Raw genomic sequence first — 12,985 nt, forward strand, 5'->3', positions numbered from 1 at the left:
GTTTTTGAAAGTACTTATTGAATTTTTCTTTTCAAAACGAGATGCTTTCAAAACACTAAGAAAAAAAAATTAATATATCAAATGCCAGCTTTGGAGAAATTATGAGTTGGAGAGAATAAACAGCATTTGCTATTTCTTTGTGGGTTTTGGAATGGTCGAGAAGGTTTCTGAGATTCTCAGCTTCTCTGCACAATTCTAAGCAGGTAAATTGTTAGTTTGGGAAAGCGGTCTATTTATATGTACTTCTACGTGATAGTCTGTGTTATGCACTTTATTATTTTGTAATTTCGTGCAACTTTCTTTATTATCTGCATTTTATCAGAAATGATAAGCGGGGACTGCTTCTGTTCTATATCTCCGGTGGAAGGAAGTAATCATTCAATCACTGCTATCATTTGATAGACGTACTTCTGAGGGGAGCAACAGTGCCTTTTCATGGCATAGGCTTCAAGAGTTTTCAAGGTGATCCTTTGAATTTCTGCCCCAACTGAACTTAAAGAAAAATGAAACACAAGATGAGTGGAGATCACACTGGAATATCACATAAAGCTATAATGGTCCAATCATGCCTTAAAATCATTTAATATGTTAGAAGGGAGTTACTGAACAGACTGGAAGCTGAGGGGCTATTGTCTTTTTTTCAAAATTAAGTTTTAAACTGAAACCTCTGTCCTGTACTATGTTTGAATCTACCAATCTGTAGAGAACACTGCTATCACTTTGGAGACTGCAAGCCAATCAGTAAGATCGATAAAGTGTTAGACTATTGCACACAGACTCTCTTCCCTCTCTTTATTCTAGTGTAATGCAGGATAATCCTCTCCACCACCACCATCACCACCAGCGCCACAGTGCTCCTCATTACACAGTAATGTAAGATAGAGAAGCCTCACCACCACCCTAACTTCCATCACTACCACAGTGCTTCTAACTCCACAGTAATGCATGATAGAGAATCCCCACCTCCACCATATCTTCCATTACTACCACAGTGCTCCTACCTCCACAGTAATGCAAGATAGAGAATCCCCACCAGCACCATAACTTCCATCACTACCACAGTGCTCCTACTTCCACAGTAATGCAAGATAGAGAATCCCCACCAGCACCATAACTTCCATCACTACCACAGTGCTCCTCATTACACAGTAATGTAAGATAGAGAAGCCTCACCACCACCCTAACTTCCATCACTACCACAGTGCTCCTACCTCCACAGTAATGCAAGATAGAGAATCCCCACCTCCACCATATCTTCCATTACTACCACAGTGCTCCTACCTCCACAGTAATGCAAGATAGAGAATCCCCACCAGCACCATAACTTCCATCACTACCACAGTGCTCCTACTTCCACAGTAATGCAAGATAGAGAATCCCCACCACCACCCTAACTTCTATCACTACCACCGGTGGCAGTCAATATTATGGCTATGGAAAATCCGACATACATTTAAACGAAGCGACAACAACGAATGGTATAAGGGTGATAATAATAAAAATACTACTTACTATATAACAGATAATAACTTTTTCCGAAGGTTTCAATGACCGGTCACTGTAATCTCCAAGTGGGCTAAACAGTTACAGTAGGAAATTACGTCACTTACCATAGACAGAGTGAAAATGCCGGTTTTAAAGCGGCAATAGCCAGACCCCACCCCATGTATAATGATATACAGATGTGGGGTCCGAATAATGCCGCTTTAAAACCGGCATTTTCACTCTGTCTATGGTAAGTGACATAATATCCTACTGTAACTGTTTAGCCCACTTGGAGATTACAGTGACCGGTCATTGAAACCTTTCGGAAAAAGTTATTATCTGTTATATAGTAAGTAGTATTTTTATTATTATCGCCCTTATACCATTCGTTGTTGTCGCTTCGTTTAATAGTATGTCGGCTTTCCCATAGCCGTTAACCTGTACCCCACCAACTACCACAGTGCTCCTACCTCCACAGTAATACAAGATAGAGAATCCTCACCACCACCCTAACTTCCATCACTACCACAGTGCTCCTACATCCACAATAATGCAAGATAGAGAAGCCCCACCACCACCATCACTACCACAGTTTTAATTGTGCCACTGTAAAGCATGATAGAAAATTTTGTTTGTGTGTTTGCTTATCTATCTATCTATCTATCTCATATCTATCTATCTATCTATCTCATATCTATCTATCTATCTATCTATCTATCTATCTCATATCTATCTATCTATTTCTCTATTTATTGAACAGCAAGTACACATTAACTGATTCCAGCTTTGTGATCATCCTTATCGTTTATTGCACAGTGTGAAGCGGTTGCCATAGCAGCTATGTAGCAACAAATACATGGGGGTATAACAGGGCAGAACAAACATATTAAGGCTACTATTGGGATTCAATGTTATATAACTGTAGTTGCAAGAAACCTATTACATCTGTAAAAAGTTTCACAATTTTGTTTCAAACAGATCTGCAGAAATATTACAAAACAACAGCGTGTGATTCAAAAACTAAGATAATAAAACAAACCTTGTAACATTTTAGTTTCAATACTTAAAATCAAGAGTAAAGTAAAGGCAGTAAGCATGAATGCAAAGGAAATTGTACTAAAGATTCAACAATTACAAATACTTGTAAGATAATATAATAAAATATAAACATTGAAAAAGCATATGTGTACGTGCTTATTAACCTTTCCTGTGCATCAAATCTATGGCAGGAGACAGATGCTCCTACTGTTCCTCTCTCACCCACTCTCAATGACATCAAATTGCTTTTGTAGCCCTACTGAATGACTTATAGCTCATAAGTTCTTTATGAATGTTGGTTCAATTCTTTTTCAAAATGAAGACAAGCAGTTGACAAGAGTTAGTGCTGATATATGTAAATTAGTTTTTCAATGCTTTTCTCTTTGTGAATATGAGGAAGTGTGTTTAGTTACCTGCTAAACTAATATATTGTGTGGTCATGGTTGCCGGTGAGCATTTAAAAAATGTAATTTAGAATTAATTGTTGCATTGAGTTTTATCTTTAAGATATATTTAACCCTGTCCTAGAGGCTAAAACAGAGTTAATGTGTTCCAAGTGGCTTCAATGTACTTTGTACCTGATAGCAACAACAAACACAAAGTCACTGCCATTGGATGAGCATTTTATGAATGAGTAACATTTAACATTCACAGACATATTCATAAAGGTTCCAGAAGTATATCACAACTGGAGACAACATTAAAATCAGGGGCTGTAGGGGCAGAGAATATTTAAATCCCAGACAGTGAGTTTTTGGCCCCTGCTTTATGTCTGAGAGTGCACCATCTGTAAACACCAGCGCTACTTGTCTAGGGGACTGTTACTGCGCAGACCAATCAGAGATTTTTTCACAGTTATCTTTACCGTTTCCTCACCACCCATAATCCATTTTTGATGGTAAGATTTGGTGTAGTGGGCCTATCTAAACTCTGGGTGGTTGTTCCATCCACCCCTATTATAATCCACCACTCTTGGGACCCCAAGGCAGGACAGACCCAGATACTTTGTACACACCCACCCACTAGGCACCCCAGGGAAGATATGGGGATACATTGTTCCTATAGACATAAGGGGGTAAATGTATCAAGCTGAGCGTTTTCCAGCGGGTTTGAAAAGTAGAGATGTTGCCTATAGCAACCAATCAGATTCTAGCTGTTATTTGGTAGAATGTACTAAATAAATGATAGTTAGAATCTGATTGGTTTTTCAAACCCGTCGGAAAACTCTCAGCTTGATACATCTACCCCCAAATGTGCTGTCTGTAATGTAAATCTGTCTATAGGTTTGAAACATACTTGCGTACTCTGCAGTAAAGTTTGAATTTTTGGGAGTCCACACAAACTCCTGGAAGAGCTCAGATCCCGCCCAATTCACTAGCTTAGTAGATGGAGATGGAGCTTGATGACACAATTCACATCATCATCTCCTTCTCCCCCGCTTGCAGGTTTGCGCTAATCTCAGCAATGTTAGGCAGGGTGGAGCCACCATGCCGCCTCCTGCATTTGCTGACTTACTGCTATAGACAAATGGGGACATTTACTAAAGCTTCTTAAAAGGAAAAGTGGATGTGTTGCCCATAGCGTCAATCATATTCTAACTGTAATTTTCTAGAATGTGCTAGACCAGGCCTGGCCAACCTATACCTGTCCCCAGGTGTCGTGAAACTACAAGTTCCAGCATGCCCTGCCAGCTATCAGCTGACTGTCTACTGGCAAAGCATGCTGGGGCTTATAGTTTCACAATACCTGGGGAGCCACAGGTTGGTCAAACCTGTACTAGATTAATGATAGCTACAATCTGATTGGTTGCTATAGACAATACCTCTACTGTTCAACTTTAAAAGCTTTAGTAAATCTACCCCAAGTGTCATTTGTTTCATTTAGCTGTAGAACGGATAACCTCACACACATGAGACACAACAGCTGTGATGATCAGAAAAAAACAACAAAAAAAACAAAGTGAAGAATGTGTCGGCTAATTGCTTCTTGTTATGTAATCAGTTTTATATTTGCTCTTAATTACTACGGTACATTTGCCCTTTCTTAATTGAAAGAAGATAAAACGCATCTTAAGTCAAGAAAAATAATGACTTCAATTTAGATGAAAACAGAAAACAGATTTCATGATTCATATTTATGAGGTTTTTTTGTTAGTTTATATCATTTAATCGGTTTTAAGATTAGCACAAACCATTTTTTATTTTAACTTGTGACATAATGTGCATTACATTATACCGCCTATAATGTACAATTTGAAAATTGTGTATGCGATCAATTTCAAAATCACATCTTAAACATTGTAATGAAATAATATAATGCACATAAGAAATACTTACCAGATCCCTTCTGTGTTGCGCTGAGATTATTGACATCTACAAACTGCATATGTAGATTTTGGGCCCCACAAGGAACATTTTGATGTGACCCCATCACTGCAAACCGCTTCCCAATTCTACTATATTAATAAGATTATACTGACACTCCTATGCTCTCTTCATCCCTAAGCAACCAACACCACAACACACTAATTACATCTCTACCAGCCTAGGACATTTACCTTACCTATGTGTACTTAACATTTATCCTATTGCCATCAGCAGAATCTCAGAGTGTATCAATATGCAGCTAGACTGACGAGACTGCAAAGAGTTACACAAGAGATTTTCCTGCAGCAGAAATGCAGCTAGTGAAAGTCCTTTGCAGTATCCAAGCAATTGTTTAATTGCTCATGTGACAGTTGGAGGAATAATAATATAGAATTCTATGAAGCACTTTTGTCATAAGCTGTTTTGCAGCTGGCCCTAAACGCTGCTTGCAGCTGACCATAAACGCTGCTTGCAGTTGGCCCTAAACGCTACTTCCAGTTGGCACTTAACGCTACTTGCAGTTGGCCCTAAACGCTGCCTGCAGCTGGCCCTAAACGCTGCTTGTAGTTGGCCCTAAACGCTGCTTGCAGTTGGCCCTAAACGCTACTTCCAGTTGGCCCTAAACGCTACTTGCAGTTGGCCCTAAACGCTGCTTGCAGCTGGCCCTAAACGCTGCTTGCAGATTTTTAACAGCTGTCAGAGCAGTAAATCTGCTCTGTGTGATTTCAATATATGCTGCTCTTTAGATTGCTCAATGCCCCAATTCCAGACTACACCCACTGTTTACTTACCTCCTTGTTTCCTTTTCACCCGCCATAAACTTGCACTTGCACTCTTGTTATTCCACTACACTTTCAAACACATGGCATTATTTGTATATATTCTATTTCACTTTTTAAAGAGTTTTTTAATTGCAATGTTGTATTTGGATTTTAATGCTATGTTTTGAACCAAACACCACTGCGATGGAATCCGTCGTGACATGTTTTGTTATTTCAAAATGAAAATAAAAAGTTTAAAATAAATGTTGCAGAATGCTGAGTGGTTTATTTACTGACAAAAGTGATTTAGGATGTGGGATATTTTATAAAAATATGTCAGTGAGCATCTTGTGAGTGATTTTATTGAGCAAGCACAGCTGTTGGGACACAGGAGACAGGAGAACAATATATCAAAATATTTTCCAGTTTCACTTTAAATGCAGATTCCGAAGAGCTCTCACCAGTCTTGCCTCATCTGTATTATTGGTGGTATTCCGGCTGCTCTTCGGTATTGTACAACACGTGATGTGGTTTACAATAGAGCAGCCAATAATTAGTCCCACTGTACACATCCGTAGACTATCAGTCTGGAGTTTCTGATGCAGAAGCTCTGAAGTGCAAACTTAATGCCGTGTAGACAAAACATTTTACTTAAAGCGTATCAATTGTTATTTTAGAGGTACTACTAACATAAACTGGTTTCACTGTATATTGATTTATTTCTTAATGACCTTACACTGACAAAATAGTTTTACTAGTTGTTGCAACATTTAGTTTCTTCAACTTTTATAACAGTATTAAAGGCAAAGCACTCATTTAATTATTAATGCTTTACTATGATAGGCTCCTGGTCTTATTTGCAAAGCACAAAACCACTGAAAATCCCTTTTGATTTCACACACCTTGATTTGTTTTCGTCAAAACGCAACGGTTTGTAGAGCGAGATGGTGGCATATGCGGTGGAGCAGAAGTTTGCAGCGGCTGATTGGAGGAGGAGGGCGGTATTTTGTACCATCCTGATGCCCCCTCACACTCATGATTAATGTAAGCTATACATTATTCTACACTGAACAGTAGCTTAGGATAAATTTGCAAAGGGTTTATTAAATTAAAGGTTGTGGTTATAATGTGGTCAGAGTTTGGACTTGTGACGTTGATACTAACGCAGTTCACCAATTGAGATCTTCCACCTTCTTGCACTCTTAGTTTGCTGAAGAGTCTCCAAAGACTGTAAAGTAGACTTGCACCTTGAACTGCGATGGGTGGACAGTGTAGCTGCATCGGCACAAAACAAATGGGATTTGTGGTGCACATCTATTCAGTTTTGTAAAACTTCTTCTATGTTAGCAGAAGTCACTTTCAGTTCCCTGTTAGCAGAGATTCAGTTCCTCTACAGAGAGTTTACAGAGAGTTTCATCAAAGAAACCAACTATGGTCTCTACTCCGTTACTACAATGCATTTCATTTATTCTTTACTAAATATATGGTTCATTATTGTTTTGATGGACTCATAGGAGGGAATTCAATTCTATAGAACAACAGGGGCCATGCACTATTACCGTTACTACGGTAATAGCTGCACATTATTACCATTATTACGGTAATTTCAACGCTGCTTTTTGCTCGCAGCTCCGTGAGCTGCGAACAAAAATCTGCATTAAAATTACCGTAATAATGGTAACTGAGTGCGGCTCTCATTGTTCTAAAGAACAACGCGGGGAATTGAATCTGTCCCATAGAACAGCTTTTGCCCCTGTGTCTAATATAATACACGTTATATACAATATAATATACATTATAGTTACACTAAAGGTTATCTATACCCTAGATTTCGTCTTGTTAATTAGTGTTTGGTTGGCAGCTATATAAAAAAGTACATATGTATTCTTCCCTGTAAATGGAAGGATTATAATACCCACATATTCCCCATTGTGGTTTCAAGAAAACTCATGAGTATCCTTATTTGATACAGTAGGTTGTCTTGTTTTCAAAATGGTATGCCTTGTTGGGCTACCTATATTGTCCCTACACATTTTAAGCATTTAATTCAAGAGCATGCAAACTAGCAAACATTTTTTATAAAAGTGCACAATCATTTTCAACTGCAAATTTTATTATGAAATTTATGAGACATACTCAATTAGCCATGGAGTGCCTCTAAAACAGTCATGAATGCACTTTGTGTCTGTGTGTGTGTCTGTGTGTGTGTGTGTGTGTGTGTGTGTGTGTGTGTGTGTGTGTTAGGGAATTTAGACTGTAAGCCCCATAGGGGCAGGGACTAATGTGAGTGAGTACAGCACTGCGGAATCAGTGGCACTATATAAATAAATAAATGATGATGATGATAATGACCAAACCAAAAAACACCAAAATAGGCTCAGAGGTGAAGGGGTTACGGTGGGGACACACATCCTGCACCTACCTAAAAATGAATATAATAGGAGACTACACCAAAGTGTAATGTACTTAAAAATAAAATTAGAACATGTTCACTACCTAAATCATTCAGGGCTAATCATTCAAAAAATTGCTTTTTCAAGCTGTTCTCCACATACACTATTTTTACTCTTCTTAATCATAAAAGTATATTAATAATCTACTGTCGGGCCTGCCTATCCTCATAATCCTTGTTTAAATGTTTATGATCTTTGCCAAACACACAGAAATATTAATGCTGGAACATTAGAGAATGTATTTGAGAAGATAAAAGCAGCTCCCAGATTTGCAGTTCCATCTTTCTGTTGCCATAACGATTTCTGTACATTTCAGAAAATATAATTTTATTTATGTATAGCTAATTTATATCCTGTCATGCCGGCAAATGAAAATTAATCTCATATTTCTTAATTTCATTCTTGTCCCATCCAATGTCTGAACACTGGATTCAATTTGGATTTCTGTGAAAATGTTGCTCTGAGATGCGATTGTACAGTGCTTGTTCTACAATTGTTACCTAATTTTATTTTATTTTGCTTTCTATTCCCCTTGCTGTACATTCTGACTCCCTATTCATTCCATCGCCATTTGCTACTATAGATATTTTGCCCAACTTTCTAAATAATTGGTCTATTATGAGTTCAATATCCCATCTCTTATCCATCTTGGTCAGTGTGATCTCATTTAACCTGCCATATCTCTCTTTATTCTGTGTCTCCGAAGGTAGCATTTTACATTTGTCTGTGTCAACTGGCAAAGCCTTCCTGCAAACTAATGAAACTAGAGAATACACTTACTGTAACCGAAATAGAGGAACAATGTAGAAATATTTTCTAGAAATGTCAGAAAATCGATTCCATGGGACAAAACCAAATACACACACTTTTCTGTGGTTGCAATAACAGAAACTTTGTTTGCTAATAGAATTTTCTCCAGGGGTTCCTGACATACTTTTCCAGGTATGACAGTATGCAATATTTGCTAAAATATCTAAGTAAATAAAAATGTTGCAGCAGATTTCCATCCATTTAAAAGCAGTGTAGTCCAAATGATAATAAAATGATTTACAGTTGATTGCTATTAATTATCATGCTGCCTTATGGTTGAAATACTACCCAGTAGGTAAATGTACAGTATAGGTTTCTCAGTAGCAATTAGAAGAGGCTGCATTTCAGAGCATAAAATTATTTAGTAAGTGTTAACTGCGCGCTAAGTTTTTTTTAACTAATAAGTCAGAGGTAGGGAAAAAACGAGCTGTGAATGAATTGTTTGACTGTTGCTTCAGACAAAAGCCGTTTCTTTTAAAAAAAAATGACATTAGTAAGTACTTTATTTCTTCCAGATGGCAGTAGAAAAAACAATAATAGTGCCATTTTTTGAGCAGACCACAGAGTATTGTGAACATAAGTTTTTTTTTTTTAATTAAATAATTGTACTGAATGCATAGATATGATATATAACTGTTTACATCTTTGTCAAGCAAAAATGACAAGATGAGAATGGAACAGAAGGATGGAATATAAGTTTGAGGTTGGTGTTGCAAGTGGGTTGGTGATGTGTATGTGTGTTTAGATGTATATATACACACACATGTAGTTCCAATGGCAGAACTTGGGACTGGATGTCTGGTTACAACAAAGATCTTCAGTTGTCATAGGCTCCCTGAACCTGTATTTTATGTTTAGTTGTTCTTCAATGATGACTTGTTTTGGGTGGTTTGCTGGCAAACCTCAACTTCCGCCTGGGAATTTGGGATTTAAGTTCCTTGTTTGTCTTCCAAATCGGTTTAATTGACTTTCTGGAACCTCACTTTCCTTTTTAGATTTGGATCTGTGTTTCCCTGTTTTGCATTGAGTTAGTGTTTGCTATACAAGCACTCACAATATAAGTAAGTTAGTTGCAGCAGCTGTGAGATAGTATGACTCACAATGCACCCACAGATGCTCAGTATAATATATCTGTGATAGTATAGTACTTTTCATGTCTCATTTTGTTATTGTTACAAGGTGTTCTTCTATATAGGAATAATATATATTTGCTTGTAAATATAATTTTAGTTCGTCATAAGACCACTATATTTAGTATCTGTGTTCTCACCGCTTTCCCCCAAATTGCCAGTAACTATGCAAATGATCACTACTGAGCAACTGAATATTCATTTTAACTTTATTTATTGCACCTCATTAGTGGTATTCAAATAAGCATCAGTCACTTTCATCAAATATTTATTTTAAGCAGTTCCATTCTGTGCACCCAATACAGGAAATGAGTAGTGGTTTACATGTTGTGCAGGTAAAGATGATTGATATAATGCATTAACTGGTTCCTGCTGAGACTTAAAGTCCTTCAATCTAACTTCTCCTGTGTAATAAAGATATAAATAAGCTTAAAGGGGCTCTGTTATCAAAACAGTGTATATTTTATGTTTCAGCATAACTTTCAGGAAGGTAGTTGCTAACTATATACTAAAGACAACATTTTGCACCACGGTCCGCAATGTTACTCTTGATTATTTTTTTTACCTGTTGTACATTTTCTAACATTGTAGCATCAACGTCACTGCTAAACACTTGTCTATTACATCCAGGGGTAGATGTACTAAAACTTATAAAAAGTGGAAGTGGAAGCCTTGCCCATAGCAACCAATCGGATTCTACATATCATTTTCTAGAATGTACTACATAAAAGATAGCTAGAATCTGATTGGTTGCTACAGGCAACACCTACACTTTCCTTTTTAAGGTGTTTTAGTAAATGTACCCCCTATTGTCTGTAGCAGACTTCTTCAATGCATACAAATGTATTTAAACGCAGATGGAGTGCCCTTTATTGCACACTGCCACGTTTCACAGAATGTCACCAGTTACAACTACTGTTTTTCAATTGAAAATCTGCCATTGATCTAACAATTTGATGTGCCCTGATGAACAATGTGAAAGTAATGCTGCAATACAGGCTGCTCCACATGTAGGACTAAAATTTTATTTGTATGAACAGCTAAAAGTTTTTCACAAACAGAAAAGTTTTAGAAAGAGCTATTTTCCTGCTCCAAACGAGCAGGGCAATAGCTCTTTGTCAGAAAAAGCCAAAAATAAAGAAAGGTAAAGCTGATCATTGATGCAAAGTTTTCTGAAATGTTTTACAGATAACAGACTATGGTGGGCTGACCAAAATCTCGGCCAGATTGGAACGTGCACTAAGAGGGACGGTGGGAACGTTTCCATCATGAGGAACAAGACTTCCGGAGTTGTACATATGAAGTTGTATGATAAGGAGACCCAGCAAGGTATTTTATATCCTGCTTTTGTGTATACAGTCCTGAAGATTGAGATATAACAATGAAGTAGACCTAATATACCTGCATACAATTTAGTTAGCTCCCATTTCTAGCACAGGTCAGGTTAGGTCAAGATTTCACTGGTGTTGCAATAGCATGTTCTGATGCCAGAAAATACAAAATTGAAAATGCATTTTAAATGCAGTCTAGTTACTTATGGTCTCCGAAAACCAGAGAGTAAATAGAATACTACCACAACAGTAGTAACAGCGGTTGAGAGTATGGTAATGCTTTAAACATTGTTTCCAGTGTCACACCTGGTTAAATTTGTTGTACTAGCACTAAAAACACCAATAACACCCATTAACACCAGTGGTGCCATGGCTTTTATTTCTGGCCCAATAGCACAAAAAGCTTGGTGGATTTCAGCAATTGTGACTGATGCAGGTGGGGTAAGGGGAACCCTTCTTACATATAGATATTTACTCTTTGCTTGTCGATAAACATAGTGAAGTATTTAAAGGATAGACACAGGGCTTGATTATCCAGTAGGCTGAGTGGGCTGTGCCTAGGGTGCAGGGCTTTCGGAGGGGTGCAATATTTTTGATGGTGCAAAATCGTGACAGGGGTGAGGTATAAACTGAAATTTTATAGTTGTATAATATCATTTATTTTTTAAAATATAAGAGAATAGCTGTTCTCCAAAGTAAAAAGAAAGCATGAAAGAAAAATGTAGTAGGGTTTTAATCTTGACGTATTCCCATGGTAAAGCCTGAAGACAAGGAGTCATCCTTGGTCGGGCGCTCAAGGATAAGCGAGTAGCAGAGACAAGGATGGCGACAGGTGTGACAGCCCCTCCCCTTTTGCACCCTCGGTAGCGCTCGTTCATTCCCCCGTTCTGATTTTAATGAAAATTAAATGAATGACAAAGATTGCCCTGACCCTTTTAAAAAGCCACGTTGTCCTGAGTTTCGAAAGCACAGGAACAGAAACATTGGTGCTGGAGGGAAAGGGAGGGGGGAGCCACTTTTTAAATTAAGGACGAGTTTGTTTTCCCCTAACGCGTATTAGCCCGGCATGTAGGCTGGGGAGCAACAAGGGTATTAGCCTAGGGCGGACTGAACCCTTGATCGGGGTTAGAGGTCAGGCTCAGAATTGTAATAAGACCCCACAGTCCAGGTTGGCTGAGGTGGCAGCTGCCGCTTATTTCAACATCATACCATCTTTTTCTTATGTCTGCCTGCAAGCACAAACCAAGTTCATTTAATAAATAAAATCATTTACATGCAGACAGGTGTTTCAATCTACAGATATTATTCTTTCTGTATATGGAAGAGAGTCACTGAGGCTTTAGGGATCACTGATTACTTTGAGAAAAATCATAGTATAGCCTACGGGCATCTTCAAATAATGTCTGGATGGAAAGGATATGTCAATTTTTGTACCCTTGTCCTCATACCCAATCTATATCTATATGTTACATACATCTAAAAAACTTTTCCAGAATTGGCACCTATGTCACACAAGACACTGAAAACATTTTAATTCATGCCCTTATCATCTCCCACATTGACTATTGCAATATCCTCCTTACTGATCTTCTCCGAACCAGACAATCACCC

The 12,985-nt window shown here is 37.9% G+C and overlaps 1 protein-coding gene across 1 annotated transcript in view; it reads left to right on the top strand.

The window, feature by feature from the left end:
- The window catches only part of LRP1B (LDL receptor related protein 1B), a 728,477-nt gene that overhangs the window by 415,987 nt on the left and 299,505 nt on the right, over positions 1-12,985 (top strand). Inside the window, exon 32 of the mRNA XM_075181401.1 lies at positions 11,232-11,372. Within this exon, the coding sequence (XP_075037502.1) occupies positions 11,232-11,372 (141 nt within the window). The remainder of the gene's footprint in view (positions 1-11,231; positions 11,373-12,985) is intronic.

This window comes from Mixophyes fleayi, chromosome 7 (assembly GCF_038048845.1).
Source record: "Mixophyes fleayi isolate aMixFle1 chromosome 7, aMixFle1.hap1, whole genome shotgun sequence".
Taxonomy (NCBI): Eukaryota; Metazoa; Chordata; class Amphibia; order Anura; family Limnodynastidae; genus Mixophyes; species Mixophyes fleayi.